Consider the following 21,876-nt stretch of genomic DNA (forward strand, 5'->3'; position numbering starts at 1 on the left):
CACTGGGTTTCTGGGCCTAGTGGGAAAGCAGGCATGAGTGAAGGTTCGCCAATGCATGTCTTGATGCAGCACTGTGGGATCATACCACAGGGATTTATAGAATTTCAGAGTGGGAAGGGGCCATGGGGACTACCTAGTGCGGCAATGAACAGCACAAAGCACCGCGAATTTGTGATATAGCCTGGATTTAATTTGTGAGGCAAAGATTTAAATACCACCCCATGCTGTTGCTTGTTCAGTGTGTCTAGTGCCTATAAAAATGTTTTATGGTTAAAATATAGAACTAATTTTCACACTGGCATTTTGAACAGCAGCTTCCAATGGGAACAGGTAACATTCACTGGATGTTTGCTGTGTGTGAAAGATTGTGTTCAAAGCTTTACAATGCATCAGCTGAATGCCATGTAGTAAGTACTAGTGTTATTCTAATTTTACGGATGAGGAAAATAAGGCAAAGAAAAGTTAAGGGACTCGCCCATCTTTACAAGGCCATTCGTTATGTGATAGAGCCAAGATTCAAACCTGAGTGGTATGACACTGAGTCCCATGTGCTTATCCACTAAAATTGTTCCTCTTGTTGCAACAGCTATGCAGAAAAGCTAGATATATATGTAAATATATATAACAAATACTGCTTTATGTCTAACAACATACCATATATGTTGTTCCACATTATTAAATACACCATGATGCCACTTTAAATGACTGTATATTCTGTTGTTTTAGTATATGTTTGCTTAATCAATTTCATTGTTAGATAGTGATTTGCTCTATTTCCCCCTCAGTTTATTTCCAATCCTGACTCCTATTATATTATAATCTCTGACCCCAGCATTTCATTAAGCTTCATAACCCCATCTGTAAAATGATAATAATGATATTTCTGTCATTGAGTGATTAAGTACATATATAATTTTAGCTAATGATTATTTATTATAATTATTATTCAATGGAATGTTAAACATTGCTGTTGGGAAGTGGGACTCTAGGGGATGACTCTGGTTTTCTCCATTTTGCTTACCATTATATAATTTTCATATTTAGATGTATTGTGTACTAAGGAATATGAGTTGGAGTTTTTTAAAAAAAATATTTAATTGAAAACGTAAATGTTAAAATATGCTTTAGCTCTTCTCTCCTTCAAATGGTTGCTCACCAACAGTCACCAGTCCAGGCTACATTCATGTTTTTTACTTCACTGAACAGTGCTTGTCTGCATTGTTTTTCTGCTGGTCAATACTTCACATACTCTGTGCAATCAGAAAATGATTCCAAGGACATTTATCAATCAAAATGCACAAGCCTCCCTCTCAATGCTCGGTATTTATTCCTGATGCATGTGCTTCTGTCAGACAGAGTGTTATAGGTATTAGCAATTCACAGGCACTTCTTAGAAATGCTGGAAAGGGGTTATTTTTGCTGTGAGGGTGTTGCCCTATTATCAACACCTCATCTTTCTGTATCATCTTCCAACAATCTTTGTGAGAATTTGATTTGCTATCTTTATTCTAGTGAGACTCAGGCACTGATGCATTTATACCTGGGCTCTGAGCAGGGCTGAAATGGTAGTGAGCTGATGTTTTACTCAACAAGAAAATAATCAGTGAAATATATCTTTGAAATAGATTATTATCCTATTTGTAAAAAGGAATCAAAAGCATATAAAACCAGAACTTAGCCTTTACTCTTTGGAATCCAAAATGCAGTTGTGTTCTTCATAAATCATCTCATGACAAATGATTTAGCAAAAAAAAAAAGTGCATGACAGAGAGAGAAACTGCATTTTAGACAAAATTGCTTTGAACATATTTCACCTATTAAAGGAAAGATTGCTAATTGGACACAAATGTTAATAAAAGAATGTGACAAAAATCTTCAAGATATTTTTTCTTTTATTTAAAATGTTAACTATCACAACACATCGTACAATGAAATGAAGACTTTAGAATCACATTAAAACTTTTAAAAACATCTCTATATAGTCACAAAACATGAAACATGCTTCAGAGATACAAATATAGTGTAATACCAAAATCTCAGTACATTTTCACCATGGAAACAAATAGGAAAAGCACAAGACTGTCAGGAGTTTCCCGCCGTTTCCGCAGTAGCTGACACGACTGCTTCAAAGCAATGATTTTTTTCTTTAGGGACTGTATCATTGACAGGTTTTACAATTTCATTGAACACTGTGCTTTGTTGAGAAATAACCACTTATTTCTATTTTAAGGGAGTCATATTGGAATTAAAACATGTTTACAACACATATTAGCACAATATGAAAAATAAACACTTTTTGAAATTTCAACCCCAAACAACTGTTATTAAATAAATAATTATTCCTCATAGTGCATGTCTTATTTTACCTTTCCTTGCCCATTGACACAAATGAAGCTGAATAAATAACGTCAGGTAGTTTATTAACGTCTTCTTTCATAATTCTGCATTGCACTCCTTTCATAAGCCACTGAAAACAAAGAGGAGATAAAATGTTTTTTAAGTGGATTCACTGAGGGAGTTACACAACTAAAGTTCAGGGCATATAGTAATTTATTCTAAACTGCTAATGACATTTTCCCTTACAGAAGTATTTCTAAGAATGTAATTTGCATATCTTCCAATCCTGCCTCAGTCTCTATCCTGATGGGAAATGATCTGACCACAGAACTCAGTTTCTTTCATCATTTATCATATACTTCGTGCCCCCAAAGCATATTTCCACAATATATTGCAGTGTTGATTCTCAGCAGCTTTCTCAAGCAGTGGCAGATACCCACAGTGAATTATAGAAAGGACAATGCCTAAAATAACCATTTGTTCTTATAAATGGGTTTACAGGAATACAGACACACTCATTCATTTACATATTGTCTATGGCTGCTTTGGCCTAAAAGAACAGATTTGGGTAGTTGCAACAGAGACTACATGGCTCACAAAGCCTAAAATATTTCTAATCTGTTTCTTTTCAGGAAAAGTTTGCTGATCTCTGCTCAAGGGGCATCTAATTGTGTGGGGGTCTCTTCCTCACTTGTGGATACCTCCCAGTGATGGATTGCCCTCAAGACTAAAAACAGCCCATTTACCGTAGGTAAGTCAGTTGAGCCATCTAAATACCATACTGTTTAACTTTTCACTAGCACCTTAATGGTCTGTGAAGGGTTAATTATTGCTTCCAAAGGTATTTAACATATAGCTAGCAAATAACTTAAATACATTTATTATCTGGACAAAAAAATGCCAAAATTATATGTTATATTATATTATATATAATTTCAAAGGGATCTGTAACTGCAAAGGGGTAAAAATCAGACTGTTGTGATCAAGATATTTTGGGATATTTTTCATCATCTTAACTAATACCTTATAGACTTAGACATATGGTATAGTGAAACTACTATGCTTTTTGAAATTCAGTATGGCCTGTATAAAATACTGAATGTAAACAAAAACAGCGGAAAGATCTGTGAAGGATCTGTAGGAATAATAGGTGCTACTCTAAACAGTTTCCTCAGTGAGAAGGTTTGTTGACAGAGAAGGCAGGTAAAGGCACCAGTGTTATCATTTCCTGCTTTTAATACTGGTCTTAAACACCCAACTATCCTTTAAGTGCGGTTAACAGTAAGCTGCATATTTTATATCAATTAAGTATGCACTTGTGAGGCAGAATAGTCTGAGCCAACACTGGACAGGCTTAAGGGTAGGAAACAGTTTATTTCTCATTCTGGTTTGATTATATTAGGAACAGGATGAATAGCCCAAGTTCAGTCTCTGACAAGCTTTAGGTAACATGACTCTGTTCCTCAGAGAAATTAGATGAAAGCTAATGTAAACCAACTAAAGACAGACAGTGATTTAGCTGGAACATAATGTCCTCTTACATGGAAGCAGAGTTTCTTACCTGGTCTTTGAACCCTCTGAAGCCTGATATAAATTTTTGAGTGCATGAGTTGATGAGGTTTTCTCTGGGAAAGGGCATCTATCTAGATTTATCAGATTGTCAAAGGGGTCCCTGACCATGAGTGGGTAAAGATCAGATGGCTGTAGATTAAAGCTATGATAACCTTGCCTCAATGAGGTATATAAAAACATCCCTGATTGACTGTGGATCAGATCACATGTTTGCCCATTTTTCACCTATTTATATTTTCTTAACTAAAATGGAGGAACAAAGATTTAGTTATAAATTGATCCTGATTCATTACAGTGATTCTATTTATCACTACTTACAATCATGTTATTATTTTAAGTACATTTAATAGTATTTAATCTGTTCTAACTTGTACAATATCTACATTATTTGTAACGTTAAGCATGTTCTGAAACCTATATCAGTTCTGGAAATGGAAAGTTGATGACTAATATGATTATCAAGAAAACTACAGTTAAGTGAGGACTAGTATGTACTGATACAAATAAAAGCCATTGTGGTTTAAATTTATACTTCATTTCCAAAAGTGGGAAGATAATACATATTAATAAAACAATTACAAGTTTTTCATTAAGGCACATTGATAATTTCTTACACTTCACTTACCCTTCGGCAGCCCAAAATGACTGGTGAGAAAATGCAAAGGTAGTGTCTAAATAGAAAATGGGGACCCAGTAAAAACACTGGGATAGCTTGTCCTGCGGACTTCAACACCAGGAACTACAAATTCCAAATTTATTAGAAATTATGTATCAAAAGGTCAATTATGAAGTGCTTAGAACTTTTCAATTATATGAATATATTCTCTGGCTTCTGCTGTAGCCCAGATTGCGTTAACTTTTCTTTTGCATCGTGGGTTTTAACTTTTGCCCCACAGAAAGTGGTTTTATTTGTTGTACCCATTTCACAATAAAGAAAAAATCTCCATTAAAAAACACTAGGATAATTATTTTTCCTAGGATCCAGACAATTAAGAATTAAGCCAGCACATCTTATAGATTGTCTAGAAACTAGAAATATTATAAATGGGTAAGACAGCTGCTGATTACTTTCTAATTAATTACATATTTAGTATTTTAATTCTATTTTCACTGAAGGCAAAATAGAATTTGAATAGCTTTTCCAAGATGCCCTGGAGGTAAGAGCTATAAGGTCTTAACAAAAAGTGATCTCTTCTATTAAAATGATATAGGGTTTATTTACCTTGAAATCAGTGTGATGAATGAGTTAACTAATAATGGTTTTCAGATATATATATGTGGTATTTACAAAGAAGATGGAAACTGAAGAGAAGGAAACCTGCAGCCTTTATATCATATGAAAAAGTTGTTCAGAATTAAAATGAGAATTGTGGCATCCTTTCTCTCTAAGGAGTTTATAGCCAGAACCAATTTACAACACTCAAGGATATTTAATTGTGTTTCTTTTTGAAAGTACTGGAATAAACCATGTCACTCACATCCTCTCCAACATCCATCAGGATGTTTAGATTTTGAATTTCTACAACTTCAGAAAAGTGATTAATTTGTATAAAGAATTTGTTTTGTGAATTTATTTTTGTGTTGGAAGATCACCAGATGTAATGTCTTTTAAAACTTTCAAATTACTTTGATAAGTGAAAATTAGCCTCATTCTTCCCTGCACTCCCCACTCCCCCTTAGTTCAGTAAGGTTAAACAAGGCTTATTTAACAGATCTACAGGAAAGAATATAGGACTAACCCAAAGATTCAGGTTGGGTAATGATTAAATGGGGCAGACACTGGTAAGAATGGTGATTGGAGAGAAATAGACAGATACTGTGGTAATATTAGCTTAACTACCCATAAATCCATTTGTGGTTACAACAATTAAATTTTTTTCACCATAATACTCATTTTTGTATCTACTACTCCTTTTTAATATTTTAAAAACTGTGTCTTAGAAAAAAATAGAAATAGATTTGAGATACTGTCTATTTTCAGTCATGATTTCATACATACCAGAATTTAAAGCTCTTTTGCCCATTAGTCCAACAAAGGAATCTGTTTTATGCCCTGGAAAAATACATTTAGGGGTATTTTAATATGTATATCTTTGAGGAAACAAACTATTATAACTAGAACAAAGCAAGCTTCTGAATATATGTCTGTATAATAAATATCTTTCTACTTAAAGTTTTGGTGAGACTGAAGAAATAAAGATTCCTTAAAAGTTTTATAGATTACACTAACACAATACAATGAAAGTACTTTTCTCAATTCTATATTTAATATTAGCAAGCACTCTTTATTCATATTATATTTTATCTATTATGTAAGATTCTAAAATATATTTTATATAAAATATTGTCATTTGAGCTAGCTTTGATTTTTTAGGAAGTCAATTTCACATTTGTGTGAGAGTGAAATATCCAAGCGTATTTCCTGGTGTTATTAATAAGTTGTACTTCTCAGCAAGTAGACCTTAATTAAAATCAGATTCCTTGATGATTATAATCTTCTAAAAGGTCACTGTTTTTACTTTATTGGATATTAAAAGATACTCCTTTCAGAAAAGTGTATTAGTTTTGACATGAATAGAGTACATTTTTTATTACATAGAATTTTTATATATAATTCCCTTCAAAGTCAAATCCTTAGAAAGTAAATATGAATACTATTTATTTATTTTTCAAAGATGAACTCTTCGGAAAGGTTACTAGTTTAATGCCAGTGACAGAATTTCTCTTGGTTTTTATTTCAATGGTTGAGAATACAGCTGCTACGTTAACGCGGCCTGCTCTGCCACCCAATGCACCAAATTCACGACAGGGTACGTGAGTGAACAATATGATGAAGATAGACCCTTGCCACTTCTTGTCAACTCTGGTTCCATTAACTGAGAAACAAATCTAATGACCTTCACGTACCACAATTTTGCCATCTTTGCTGCCCTAAGAAATATTTTACTGATCAAGTTTTCCCATTCAATTAGGGGATTAAAAAACTGCATCTCTACCCATCTTCATTTTTAGTGTGGATTCTCTACTCATATTCACTCACTCATTCCATTTAATTGGCTGCTGGATGACCCTAATAAATGACATCATTATTGGACCAAGCATACTAAAATGAGTTAGAAGATGTCTATAAATGCTTGTGGGGGTTTTGTGTTTGTTTGTTTGTTTGTTTACAGTGAAAGTAAGCTTAGGGGGTGGGTGGGTGGGAAGAAATGTGTATGGTAGATTTCTAATCCTAGGATTGAAATTCTTATCTAAAACTAACAATTTAAGGGGCTTAAAAGACTTCTTTTTTCTTTTTTAATATAATGCACCTCTTTGCTAAGTACAATATGTCTAAACAACACAGGTTTAAACAACCATATTCTGGATGTAATACGAATCTCCCCCATTCTTATATTGTCTTCATTAAACATATTAAGCCTTAGGGTTATGACAGAAAACAAGGTAAGATAAATAAAGTGAAATTCAATATAATTTTACATTTAAATTTGATAAATGTCAAAACAATTTTGAACTTACTTTTGTGAGAGATCTGGCCATGTCCTAGAAGAAAGATAAAATTAGCAAACACATATACATTTGTTTTTAAAGATGCTACATTATATCTTTTATAAAATAATTTGATTATCAAAATATGTAACATTTTCTATCTATATATTATCCTGAGGAATAAGGCAGAACCATAAATGCTAAACAACTTATTAATAATAAAAACTAAATATTTAAACAAACAAATGGAATTTTTATTAAGTGCCTTCTATGGGATTCAAACCTAGGACTATGAGACTTTTGAGACCTCTTATTGACTATAAGACTGTAGTATTTCCCACCTTCAAGACTGGCCACCCATTGAGAGAGAGAGAGAAAGAGAGAGAGAGTGACAGCGAGAGAGTGACAGCAAGGGAGTGACAGAGAGATCGAGAGAGAGTATGCAAATACATCTCTTTATTAAACAGGCATCATCTAGATCTTGTATTTCAGCCCATAAAAGATTTTATTTCACTTTCCTACATGTGCTTTACAAAATAGTAAAATAAAGATTTATAGGAATCTTTACCATAAAGAGCCTTTAACAGGGCCACTTGTTTTTCAATTGAGGAATCTGACAAGAGACGAATTGTCATTACATGTTCCACTGACGGTGCGATAAATTCAAGGAAACAATATTTCTATCCCAAGACAAATCTACTCTCATGTCAGGGAATGCTACAAAATCCTGTTCCACATGCACTTGAATCAACCGCAGTACTACCCCTGGAGGCCCGTGTCTTCCCTTTGTCAGTTTGGATCTTTAGTCAAGGGAGCGCTTCACTCGAACACAGTGAGGCATGCGAACCAGATCTTTCCCTCCCCCTGCGGGCCCGTGCGCGCCTTAGTGCGGTGTGGGCCAATGTCGCGCCTGGGTTACACCCCTGTTGGAGTGGAAATCTTTATTCAGAGCGAGAGACCCTGGGGTACTCCGAGAAGGAGAGAGCAGACAGGACGGGCTGCCCAAGACACCTAGGGACGGTCGCCCATCTCACCAGCATCCCGTTTGCCCATTAATCCAAAGAACTGCTGAGGCTTGGGTCTCCGGGCGATTCTCTGCAGAAGATGCTCAAAGGGCTCAGGCAGTTCCTCCTGGGGGGCAAAAGCACGGACAAAGGGCGTGTAAGGCAACCGGAGCGAGGCACCCAGCAACCCGAGCCCTTCCCGCTGTACTCCGGCCCCGAGGCGGGCGGAGGCAGCCTTCCCCACGCTCGGGCTGAGCGGGGTACCTCCCGAGGCGCTCCCTCTCTGCGCCCCTCCTCGCCGAACCCGCGTCCCGTCCCCCGCAAGCCTGCCAGGGCGAGTTAGCAGCTGGCTCGGCGTCTTCAAGCCTCGAGCGCTTTCCGTTCTTTCCTCCCAGCCCGGGGACCTTCCCTCATCTGCCGCGCCGCCACCTGACTTTGTCTTGTCTCGGTGTCGGCTTTGTAGACTCCTCACCACCCTAAATGCACACAGGTGTGTGTGATCTGGGGCTGGGGCTGCGGTGGGAAAGGGTGACAACGTTTTATAGACGACTTTCACCCTTTTCCCGAGGCGCGCTCCCCAGCGCCAGTAGCCTACGAGTTTCTAAAGGGAAACTTCAAGCTACATCCTCAGGTCCGCAAAACAAACGTGAAGGCAGGAAATTAACTTCCCTCCAGCCTCCGGCCCTCCAATCCCCCTGCAGCTCACGCGTGTGCCCGCTGCTGCCCGCGACCAAGGCGCCCTCTGCCCGTGCCCAGACGCTAGGGCAGTGCAGCTGGACCGGAGCCCCCGAAATCCCCATTCCTGAGGGATGAAAGCTTACGAGATTTATGATCTTGTGGGGATCTCGGGCTCATCCGGGAGGGCATCCCTGCTGCAGGGAGTTCCTGGGCTGGACGGTGCAGCCCTCGGGAAGAAACTTGAATCGTGGGCACAAAATCCCGTGAGGAACCCGGGAAATAGCGCCCCTTTCCATCCTCCCGCACGCATCCGCTGCCTCTCGTCGTGGTCGCGGTGCCTGCCACGTTAACTAGGGTGCTGCTGCGTGGGAAGGTGACAGCTCCCGAGCCCAGGAAGAAGGGTGCGGGCTGTCCTGGGAAGGGGCCTCACCTTGATCTGGTCGCTGTCGGACCAGTCGGACCAGTAATTCAGATCGTCATTGGCTCCTATTTCTTCTGCAAACAGCTGAGTGGAGACGAGAAAAAAGACTGCCAAGGCCACGAGGATTTTCATGTTGAATTTCTGGGAAGGGGTAGTGGGAGAAGAGACCAAAGAGAGAAATAATATATCTATTAGGGGTGGTTATCCAAGAGTTAGAGCAACAGAATTTTCTGCCCCACAACGGATGAACTAAGATCAAAAATACAAGGACTAAAGTCTCACCTGCACCCGTTAGGCGAGAGAATCGCGTCCCAAAGATTCTCCAACCCTCTTCTCCCTGAATCCCAACTCCCTCAGCCCTCTAACCCACCAACCCACACCTTCAAACCAGGAAACTCTGCAGGTGGAAGACAAAGAGGGGCGTTGGCGTTTGGGAAGCCAGTCTCCCCACTGTCCCTCGCCGCAGCGGCGCGCCCAGCGCGGCCACCTCGGACAGATGCGGGGTGGAGTGACCCGGGCAGCCGCGGCCGGCACTGCGCGGGTACTTACTGCGACTGACAGTCCCGCGGGGTGCTGGGTTCCTCTGGTTCCTCCGAGTGCACGCTGGTCGCTCCGCACTCTCGGTGGCTGCGGGAAGGAGGAGGTCCGAGCGCGCTCTTTCGCCTGCTGAGTGCCTTGCGGTATTTATCCCAGCCTCCTCGAGCCTCCAAACCCACGTGACATTCTCCCCACGCGACTTTCTGCTCAATATTTAATTAGCCGCCTCCTCTCCTTTCGCTTGCGTGATTGAGAGTTTCCGAGACGGTAACTCGTCGATGCCCATAACATCTGGACCCAATTGGGTTCTAAATGACGCAATTTTAGGAAAATCGAGGTCTCGCCATCCAATCGGGAGCGGCCTGCTTCCGTCTGCAGATCTGACGCCCCCTCCCCTCTCCTTTGAAACTGGGTTTCATGACACCTGAGATTACTCATCAAATTTGAGCAAAGTGACTCATTCCTTGGACTTCGGTAACTTTTTCGTCCCTTGAGACGTCAGGATAAGTTGCACTTTTGAGGATGGCCAAGTAACTGTAGGCATTCAGACATTTCATCGGAAATCAGGCTAAGAAAGGAGGACTTCAGTTGAGGGGAGATGCAGGGAGGCATTCTTTTCCCCTCTATTTCTAGCTTAAGAGTATTTAAGTGTTTCTGAGACACAGCATCTTTCTATGACCAGAACATCCCTCTCCTAAATCAATGAGAATACTGGCATTTCCTTAGCATTACAAAAGGTTGTTTAGTCCCATAGTATTTTAGAAGATGGAAGCACATTTATTTTACATTTTGGAGAAAGGGGAATTTAAACATGACATTGTGTGTCAGACTTAGGATTTCTTTTGTTTCAAGCTGGGTAACTCCTCTTCCTTGTCACATCCAGGAGCAGGGGTTGAAACAGGACTTTTTTTGCTTCTCTCCTACACTTTCTTGCTGAAGACTAGGAAACCAGCAACATAATGTATAGGATCCTCACCCTTGTCACTAAAGGGCTCTATAAATCATGTTTCTCCTTTCTATGAAAATAAGTGTAGTGAAGATGCTAATGGGACAGTCATTAACGCACAAAATATTAGACAAATAGCATTTGTACACAAACCACAGCTTTCCATGAGCCCTTGGTTGCCTGGCAGACACATTTCTTTGATCTCTAAATGAATGCGGCATCTTTGGTGGAGTAGTTTTCTTCCCTTTACATATAAAGTGTTACATTTTTCAGTTAATTATGATTTGTTAGTATATTGTATAAAAGAAACACATTTTTGCAACTTAAACCAGAAATTTTTTCCTCTATGTTGTTCTTAAATAACCCTGGATTTGGAAATTCTCATGCATTTCTGATTTCTTTTGACCTTAGCCTCACAATGTGAGCATTTTATTTTCTGTTTTCAGAACTTTTATATGGAAAATTATCAGCATCTCCAAAAGTAGAGAGGTACATCCACTTCCAGGTTTCATCTACAACCCTTCCAGTTTCCTCTGCACTCAAATTATTTTGAAAAAAAATCCCAGACATTTAGTCATTTCAACTGTAAATATTTCAGCATCACTGTATAAAAGGTAAGCATTTAAAAAAATAAAAACATAACCATACCATTTTCCCACCTAAAACAACATAAAATAATTCCTTACCTTAAATATCCAGTTAGCATTCAAATATTTCTCATTGCCTCCTAATTCCTCCCCACGCAGTTTACTAGTTGAAATCAGAATTATAATGAAGTCCACATATTATAATTGGTTTTGTTAGTTCAGGCTACTGTAAGAAAGTACCATGGTCTGGGTGACGTAAACAACAGAAATTTATTTCTCAGCGTTTCGAAGGTTGGAAGTCTGAGATCGTGGTGTCAGCATGGTCTGGTTCTGTTTAAGGCCCTCTTCCAAGTTACAGACTGTCATATTGTCACCTTGTTATATCCTCACATGGCAGAAAAGAATGAGAGAGCTCTTCAAGGTCCCTTTTATCGGGGCACTGATCCCATTCATAAAAGCTGCACTCTCATGATCTAATTATCTTCCAAAGACCCCACTTCCTAATACCATAACCTTAGGGGTTAGGACTTCAACACATGCATTTTGGAGGGACACAAACATTCCTCCTATTGCATGTTTCTTAAATCTCTCTGAATCTATAATTCACTCTCTCTTTCTCTCTCTCTTGTAGTTTATTGATAAAACAGGTCAGGAGAGTGTACTGCATTCTGGAATTTGCTGATTGCCTTTTAACTTGTTTCTCTGTTTCGATTATTTCCTGTTAATTGGTAGTTGTATCTAGAAGTTTGATCCTCTGTATGTTTTTTTCTTACCTTTTTTTTTTTTTTGACGAGACTACTTCACATGTGTTGTGTTGTTCTAGTAGGAAACACATGATATGTGGTTGTTTCTCCTTTTGAGTTGTTAGCAGCCTTTGACTATCATTTTCTAGATCTATTGTTTCATTAGTATTTTCAAAACAGTGCTATTTTGATTTTATCATTTATTATTTGTTTAGTAGCTAGACTGTTTCTTTCATGTTTTCTCAACAACTAGTTATTCTAAGGCATTATTAATATAGGAAAAATGGGATAAATGCTTAATTATGTCTCTCTACCAATTTTGAAAATAATGAATTGGTAAATTACACCTTTAAATAAGACCCACTTTAAAAAAATAGGATTATTATGACTTCATGGATTTAAACACATTTGACATACAATCATCACTCAGTATGCATAGGGGATTGGTTGTAGGACCTCCTGTAGGTATCAAAACCTGTGGATACTCAAGTCCTGATGTAAAATGGTGTGGTATTTGAATATAACTTATGCATATCATCTTATATATTTTAAATAATCTCTAGATTACTTATGATACTTAATATAATATAAATGCAGTATAAATAGTTGTTATACTGTATTGTGTGGGGAATAACACAAAGGGAAAAAGTCTGTATTTGTTTAGCATGGATGCATTTTTTCCTGAATATTTATGACCTACGTTCAGTTAAATCTACGGATGTAGAACCCATGGATACAGGGGGCCAACTATATTTCAATCCATGGCAGACATTCTTCTAATTGAAGTTCAGACCTATTATTGGCCAGCAGGTGACTCTTCAAAGTGACTCCTGAGACTTTATGCCAATAGGCTTTTATGGCTTTTTCTTGTTTTTGATATGACAAAATGTTTCAGGTTGAAGTTATATACGTTTTGCTTCTGACCTGAAATCTGCCTTTAAGGGGCCCTAATTTTAGAATTGAAAATGACCATTAGAGATCATAAACTGGGCTTTATTGTTACACATTGTTAGTGAGTTCTTCATTGCTTCAAGACCCTTTCAGCGGACAGAGCTGAGAAAAGTGTGTGTGTGTGTGTGTGTGTGTGTGTGTGTGTGTGTATATCTATAATCATGAATGCATACCGACTTTCTTTTCAAATCAGGATCTCACAGAGTTTTAAATTAACCTGATCTATATTGCCTCTCTTTTTCCAAATGACATACCCCAAATGACATCAACATGATTATTCATTAGCTTTATCCCAATACACAATGCCAGTATTATCAACAATATCATTACTAGAAACAGATTAAGAGTTTTTGTTCGCAGTTTTGTTCTTTTTTAATCTTTAGGGCATATCACACTAGGTATGTTCGTCATACTACTGAGTTATAAAGTCTCTTTAAAAGTTCTTTGTATGGTTATGCTACCAACTCTTACACAGGTAGATTCATTTTCTCATTTTGCTCAAGTTATAGGGATCACTTTTTAAATGTAAGTTTAGAATTATGTAAAATACATGGTTCTAAAGTCAAATATTAAAAAACATTATGTGGCTGGGCATGGTGGCTCATGCTTGTAATCCCAGCACTTTGAGAGGCTGGGGCGGGTGGATCACAAGGTGTTGAGTTCGAGACCAGCCTGGCCAACACAGTGAAACCCCGTCTCTACTAAAAATACAAAAATTAGCTGGGCATGATGGTGGGTGCCTGTAATCCCAGCTACTTGGGAGGCTGAGGCAGGTTAATTGCTTGAACGCGAGAAGTGGAGGTTGCAGTGAGCCAAGATTGTGCCATTGCACTTCAGCCTGGGCAACAGAGTTAGACCCCATCTCAAAGAACAAACAAACAAACAAAAAACATTATGTATTCAAAGAAGTGTACCTTCAGTCCCTATCTCTCTACTCTCTTATGTCTAGTAACCATTTCTTTTTAGGTTTTTGGTTTAGCCTTCTATTGTTATTGTTGTTATTTTAATGTAAGAAATGATGTGATAATGTCCCCCTAAATCTTGTAAAATTCTATACCTGAAGTGGGACATTTTAGAAATCTTTTTAATTTCTCAGATACTAATGTGGTTTATGGTTTATGAGGTAACAAGACGAGTTACTTTATAGTATCTAAACTGCTAGTTCAGCATAACCAGTTATATAATTTTATTCAGATGCTGTATATTGTAAATGTGCCATAGTACATAAAATAGAGGTTATTTCATAGAATCGAGTAATAAACAATAATGAGATAAAAGGTATATCCAAGAATACATTTCCCACATTCCCCACATCATTCATTAATTGCTATCTTAGGGATCCTACTAAGACATGCACGTTTGGCACTTTCCCTTTGAACATTGTAGAAGTTGAGATATTTGCATTCTTTATTACCCGTTTTATTTACTAGGATAACTTTATGAAAAAATACATATTAATAAAGTACATATGTTTAATGTGTGCTAAATTCATGATTAGTAGACTGGTGAACAAGTAATTCATTAATACCTCATTTTTTATGTTGCAAATTAAAAACCTGGACAAAAGTAAAAAATAAATTACTATTGTCCATTTTCTCATCACTCAAAAGGAACCACTGTTAACATCTTGGTATACTGCTTATAATATTTACTTAATTTATGTGTAATTATTATTGTTTTTTGAGACAGAGTCTTGCTGTGTCTCTCAGGTTGGAGTATAGGGGCATGACCTCGGCTCACTGCAATCTGTGCCTCCAGGGTTCAAGCAATTCTCCTCAGCCTCCCGAGTAGCTGGGATTACAGGCATCCACCACCATGCCAGGCAAATTTTTGTATTTTTAGTAGAGAGAGGGTTTCATCATGTTGGCCAGGCTGGTCTAGAACTCCTAACCTCAAGTGATCCGCCCCCACCTCAGCCTCCCAAAATGCTGGGATTACAGGTATGAGCCACCACGCCCAGCCTGCTTACAATTTTTAAAGGGAAAATGTCATCTGATTGTTTTTATAAAAAGCATTTTATGCATTTCATACAATGTATGCATTGTACTTTGTATGCATTTTATACAATTAGAAGGATAGAGCAACAGACTATAAAAGTTACAAAAATAGGATAAGACCCTAGTAACTATTTTTAACAAAAGATAGTTATTTATATTTTATTTGACATCAGTAGGAGAAAAACAAAACTCAAGTGAAGAATTTTTGTTCACCACAAGATAGTTTTTTCTTTAGAGAACTTACTAGTGCTAAAAAAGCAGGGTTTTTCATCTGCGTATATGCCCAGAGGTTCATTGCAGCACTGTTCACAATAGCAAAGACATGGAATCAACCTAAATGGGCATCAATGACAGATTGGATAAAGAAAATGTAGTACATATACACCATGGAATACTATGTAGCCATAGAACCTGGATGGAGCTGGAGGTCATTATCCTTAGCAAACTAATGCAGGAACAGAAAACCAAATACCACATGTTCTCACTTGTAAGAGGGAGCTAAATGATACAAACCTATGAACACAAAGAAGGAAACAACAGACACTGGGGTCTACTTGAGGGGGGAGGGTGGGAGGAGGGAAAGGAGTAGAAAACTACTGGGTACTGGGCTTAATATGTGGGTGATGAAATCATAGTTATAACGAACCCCTATGACACGTGTTTACCTATGTAACAAACCTCCACATGTACTCCCAAACCTAAATAAAGTTTAAAAAAAAAGCAAGGTTTAGAGATAAACACGAAGAGGCTAGTATTAATATGTAACATTAAAAAATAGATATTTATATAATATCAATTCCCTAATTTTGAAAGATGAGGATGTTAGCACTCTTAAATTTCTTCCCATTTTCCCTTTCCCCTATTTCCCAATTTTTGCAGCTATATAATAAGTTTTACATTGTTGAAGTTTATAACATTCACATTCAGTATTGCTACCATACTTTTATTAGTTGTCTACTTTCACTGTATGTTTAAATATGTTCCTTGTTCATTACTAGTTCTTTTAATCTCACTTTGCCATTCTTAAATTTATTTTTAATCATCTTTTATTTGACTGGATGTCCTTGTCAAGAAAATTTTTCTTCTCCAAGAAGCAATAATGTGTATTGCATTTCCTGAGTTCTTTGTCTGTCAGTGTTTTCTGTGCTCAAACGACATCTTGATTAACTATAATATTTTTAGATTAAATTTCATTTTTACAGAACTTTATGGACATTGCTGTATTGTCTTGTGGAATTGAGTGTTATTGATAATTCTGAGGTGATACAGTTTTTCCCTGCTTTTCTGTTTGAATATCGGAAGAATTTTTTCTTTATCCTTGACATTCGATAGTTCAGCTAAGAAATATTATTGAGCATACTACTTCTAATTTTCTTGGAGTATCATGAACTATTTTTGTTTTGTATGAGTAGGGACTTGCTCTTTAATATATTAAATTATTATCCTTCATTTTAGAGAAATTCTATTGAATATATCTTGAAGTGGAATTTTTACTTCAATAATATGAAATTTTTCTTTGCATTATATATATAATACTATAATATATATTATATTTCATGTCTATAATATTCTCCCAATCGCTTTAATTCTTTGTCTTTTTTGTCTGCATTCATTCAGATTATCTCAGTTCTTTTCTGCTAGTAACGACTTTTGTCTATTCTGTGCCTTGCTGTTTCTAATTTAGTTATCATTTCCATAATCATGTTGCATAGTCCAAAATTTGTTTCTAGACTAGTAATTTCCTTTAGCATCTCATTTAATTTTTAAATTATTCTATTAGTATGGTCTTATTTTATTGAACTAATGTTCTTAAGACCTTCTTAGAGTGAAGTGGGGGAATTGCATTCTGTTTCCTGAGTTACATTTTCTTCTAGTTCAGTGGTAAAATGCATGAATTTTGAGCAAACTCTGCCAATTTTTACTGGCTTAGCCATTTGCTAGCATGTAGCCTTGGATAAATTACTCAAGCACTCTCTGCCTCAATTTTCTAGTCTGTTAAATACAAAAATAAATAGTATTTATCTTGTAAGTTTTGCCATGGGGATTAAATGAGTAAATACATGTGAAATGTAAAGAACAGTACCTAGGGGCCAGGCACGGTGGCTCACACCTGTAATCCCAGCACTTTGGGAGGCCAAGGCAGGCGGATCACCTGAGGTCAGAAGTTCAAGACCAGCCTGCTCAACTTGGTGAAACCCTGTCTCTACTAAATATACAAAAAGTAGCCAGGCATGGTGGTGGGCGCCTGTAATCCCAGCTACTTGGGAGGCTGAGGCAGGAAAATTGCTTGAACTCGGGAGGCAGAGGTTGCAGTGAGCTGAGATCGAGCCATTGCACTCTAGCCTGGGCAACAGAGCACAACTTTGTCTCAAAAAACAAAACAAAACAAAACAAAAAAACCCACCAAAAAACAAAACAAACAAAACAGTACCTAGCACATGCATTGAACGTTAACTATTATTATTCTAGATGGGGATGTGTGTGTGCACGCTCATGTTTGTGTGTAACACTTAATTTTTTAATGTCACTTTGATTAGGCTATGATGCTGAATGTTCTTGTGAAATTTTTCTTTATGTTATTAATATTTCAGTCAGTAGACTCTGAGGAAAGTCATTACCTTCCTTCCATGATATGGGTGGGCTTCATCCAATCAGTTGAGGGTCTTAAGAGAAAAAGATTGAGGTCCCTTGAGGATGAAGGAATTCTGTTCTAGACTGCCTTGGGACTTAAGACCTGAAGACATCAACTTCTTGTTGGAATTTTCAGCCTGCCAGACAGCTGTGTGCATTTTAGATTTGCAAGCCTCCATAATTTGTGAGCCAGTATCTTAAAATCAATCCTTCTTTCTCCACACACATCCTGTCGGTTCTGTTTCTCTGGAAAACCCTGACTAATACAGTATCTAATATATTTGCATAGTCTCTGGGCCATTTTCTCCATCTTGATGTTGTTTCCATGGCTCTGGGCAGACAGAGTGGGAATGACTACTTGTGTTCCAACAATATCTGAGATTTATTTCCCCTCCTCTGAGGGCTAAGAATTTTGTGTTCAGCTTTGCTTTCTTAACCTGACGGAATGACAGAGGGAGCGGGGGACTTGACCAAGATGGCCTGCAGTCTGAATACCTCGTCTCTGCTCTTTCCTCTGAGATTTTTGTGCAATGTCTTGTTCCATGTTAATTCCCTGGTTGAAGAGTCTGTACTTCTCCTGTAGGAGACCCCATTAGAATTTGATCTCTGGGTGGCCTGGGAGCCTCCTTCCGTTCTTAAGGAGTCAACTCTGGAATGCTCTTTCCTGGTGTCACTCATATCCATTGCATTTAGGAAGAAAATAATGATCTGCCTACTGAGTTTTCTTTTCTCTACGTGTCACATCATTGATAATTCTCAGAATTTTGTCAACTCAAAATAAAACCTCTGGAGGGTGATGGAGGGGTTTGAAGGAAAGGAACTCTTTGGACCAGGCAGTTATGAGCCTCTCTGCTTTGCTGCAGCATTTTGTTTCTTTCACTGGTGACTATTTTTGAAGAGTATTGTATCAATTAGACATGACTCTTATTTGTTTGGTTGGTGATTACAGATTTTAATTTTTATTTGAATTAACATTTTAAATCATATTTTGCAGATATGGGGGGTCTTAGAATAGTGCCATATTTATATTATCTGCTAGCAAATGTTTGTAACCTTGTTGGGTATCATCTATGCCAAGTTGGTGCACCAGTTCTTCACTGTTTTGTTACCCCAGACTCCAGAACTTTAGAAAGTCTTCTGGATCATAGCTGTTGCTGCAAATATTACATTGAAATAGTATGTTGTATGCAAGGCAAAGTCCCTTCTGTCTTTCCTGATACACTGAGTTACCTTTTCATATTATTTACCTGGACATTCTTGCTGCTATGATCATCTAATTTTTTTCTTAATGCCTCATGGAAATTCTAACTTGCTTTATTAATTTTAGTCAAATTTATATTTTCAATTTTAATTCTTTCGTAGCAAATATACATAACACAAAATTTGCCGTTTTAAGCATTTTAAGGGTACAGTGCAGTGGTATTAAGTACATTCTTATTATTGTGCAGCCATCACCACCATTTACCCCCAGAACTCTTTTTCATCTTGTAAAACTAAAATTCTATGACCATTAAACAATAACTTCCAATTACCCACTTCTGACAGCAACCACTGTTCTACTTTCTCTCTTTGATTGTGATGACTCTAGGTATCTCGTGCAACTGGAATCATACAGTATTCATCTTTTTGTGACTGGTTTATTTCATCTAGCATAATGTCCATCAGATTCATTTGTATCAGAATTTCCTTCCTTTTTAATGCTGAATGAGATTCCGTTGTATATATGTACTACATTTTGCTTATTCATTCATTTGTCAGTGGACACTTGGATTGCTTACATGTTTAGCAATTGTGATAATGCTGCTATGAACATGGGTGTACGAGTATCTTTTTGAGACCTTGCTTTCAATTCTCTTGATTTTATATCAAAAAGTGGAATTGCTGGATCATATGCTAATTCTATTTTTAATTTTTTGAGGAACTGCTATACTGTTTTCCATAGCGGCTATGCTCTTTTACATTCCCACCAGCAGTGAACAGGGGTTCTAATTTTTCTGCATTCTTGTCAACACTTGTTACTTTTTGTTTCGTTGTGATTTTTTGATGGTAGCCATCCTAATGTGTATGAGATGGTATCTCATGTGGTTTTGATTTGCATTTCTGTACTAATTAGTGATGTTGGGCATTTTTTCACTCTATTGACCATTTGTTTATATCCTTTGGAAAAATGCCCCTTCAAGTTCTTTGCCCATTTGTGAAACAGGTTGTTTTTTGTTGTTGAGTTTTAAGAATTCTGTCTATATTCTAGGTATTAGTCCCTTATCAGATATCTAATTTGCAAATATTTCTGCCTGTTTTGTGGTTTTGCCTTTTTATTCTGTTAATAGTGTCTTTTGATGTACAACATTTTACAATGTTTCATAAATCCAATTTGTGTTTTTTAAAATTTTGTCGTCTATGCCTTTAGTATCATATTCAAGAAATCATTGCCAAATCATAGCTTTTGCTTTATGTTTTCTTTTAAGAGTTTTATAGCTTTAGGTCTTATGTTTATGTCTTTGATCCATTTTGAGTTAATTACTTTTGGGGGAGTTAGGTAAGGGTTCGACTTCATCCTTTTGCATGTAGATATCCAGTTTTCTTAGTACAATTTGTTGAAAAGAATGTCCTTTCCCCATTGAACAATCTTGGCATCCTTGTAAAATAACAATTGACCATATGCATTCGACTGAATGTTTATGTCCTCCCAAAATTCATATGTTGAAATCCTAACCCCAAGGTGATAGCATTAGGAGATGAGCCATTGGGAAGTGATTAGGTCATGAGGACAGAGCCTTTGTGGATGAGATTAATGCTTTTATAAAAGAGATCCCTTGTCTCTTCCACTGTGTGAGGATGTAGCAAAAAGATGGCCAGCTCTGAACCAGGTAGAAAGCTCTCACCAGATACCAAATCTTGATCTTGGACTTCCCAGCCTCCAGAACTATGAAAAATAATTTCTGTTGTTTATATGCCACCCAGTCTATGGTATTTTGTTAACTAAAACACATATATGTGAGGGCATATTTCTGGTTCTATTTTCTCTATTCTATTCCCTGGGTCTATATGTTTGTTGGTACCACACTCTTTTGACAGTTTTTCCATTAATGTGTCTAGCAAAAGGGTTTGGACTCAGGCTGTCTGCTTCTCAAGTTCATGCTTCTAGTTCTTATACCCACAATATTGTCTATAGTGCTGTGGAGTTGATGTCAACATCACTGGGTATTCAGGTGGGCGTTTCAATTACTGTAGCTTTGTCATAATAGTCTTCCAGCTTTTTGTTTTTCCTTCATTTCACTAATGTGGTCTATCACACGGATCAGTTTTCATATATTGAACCATTGTTGTATTCCATAAATAAATCCCATTTGGTCATGGTATGTAATCCTTTCCATAGGCTGCTGAACTGAGTTTGCTAGTATTTTGTTGAGGGTTTTTGTCATAATATTTAGAAGGGATATTGGTCTGTAGTTTTATTTTCTTTTAGTGTCCTTGTCTGGCTTTGGTATCAGGGAAATGCTAGCATTATAGAATGAGTTAGCCTTATAGAATTTATTTAGAACGTAATTTTGAAAAATTTTGAGAAGAATTGGTGTTAGTTCTTCTTTAAATGTGTGGTAGAATTCACCAGTGAAGCCATCAGGTCCAGGGGTTTCCTTTTGTTGGAAAATTTATTATTGATTCAATCTCCTTACTAAATAGCTCAACTTGGATTTTATATTTCTTCTTGATTTAGTCTTAGTAGGTTGCGTGTTTCTAGAAACTTGTCCATTTCATGTAAGTTATCCAAATTTTGGCATATAATTATTCATAGTATTTTCTTACTATCCTTTGAATTCCTGTGGTATCAAATGTAATGTCCCTTCTTATGTCATTTCTGATTATGTTTCTTTTAGTCTTCTCCTTTTCTTCTTAGTCAATCTGGCTAAAGATTTTTCAACTTTGTTGATCTTTTTGAAAAAGTGGCTTGTTGTTTCATTGTTATTCACAATTGTTTTTCTATT

General features: G+C 37.2%; 1 protein-coding gene across 3 annotated transcripts; it reads right to left on the reverse strand.

Annotated features, from left to right (window-relative positions):
- Positions 1-1,874: 1,874 nt before the first annotated feature.
- Positions 1,875-10,276, reverse strand: TAC1 (tachykinin precursor 1). Of its 3 annotated transcripts, XM_015134258.3 has the most exons (7): positions 10,051-10,159; positions 9,511-9,642; positions 8,433-8,529; positions 7,967-8,011; positions 7,429-7,452; positions 5,909-5,962; positions 1,875-2,467 (listed from the first exon to the last, which is right to left on the reverse strand). In XM_015134258.3, the coding sequence occupies exons 2-7, from the start codon at positions 9,631-9,633 to the stop codon at positions 2,421-2,423; spliced, it is 390 nt and encodes a 129-aa protein (XP_014989744.1). In that variant the 5' UTR covers positions 9,634-9,642; positions 10,051-10,159; the 3' UTR covers positions 1,875-2,420.
- Between the last annotated feature and the right edge of the window lie 11,600 nt (positions 10,277-21,876).

This window comes from Macaca mulatta, chromosome 3 (genome assembly GCF_049350105.2).
Source record: "Macaca mulatta isolate MMU2019108-1 chromosome 3, T2T-MMU8v2.0, whole genome shotgun sequence".
Classification (NCBI taxonomy): domain Eukaryota; kingdom Metazoa; phylum Chordata; class Mammalia; order Primates; family Cercopithecidae; genus Macaca; species Macaca mulatta.

What these genes read in the sequence shown, in the direction of transcription:
- TAC1 (XM_015134258.3), bottom strand. Translation starts at nt 9,633, where the DNA reads ATGAAAATCCTCGTGGCCTTGGCAGTCTTTTTTCTCGTCTCCACTCAG. An exon ending in CCTGTTAAAGGCTCTTTATG is followed by an intron (nt 7,453 to 7,966) that starts GTAAAGATTCCT and finishes TCTTTCTTCTAG; the next exon opens with GACATGGCCAGATCTCTCAC. An exon ending in CAAAAGAGCTTTAAATTCTG is followed by an intron (nt 2,468 to 5,908) that starts GTATGTATGAAA and finishes CTTTGTTTTCAG; the next exon opens with TGGCTTATGAAAGGAGTGCA.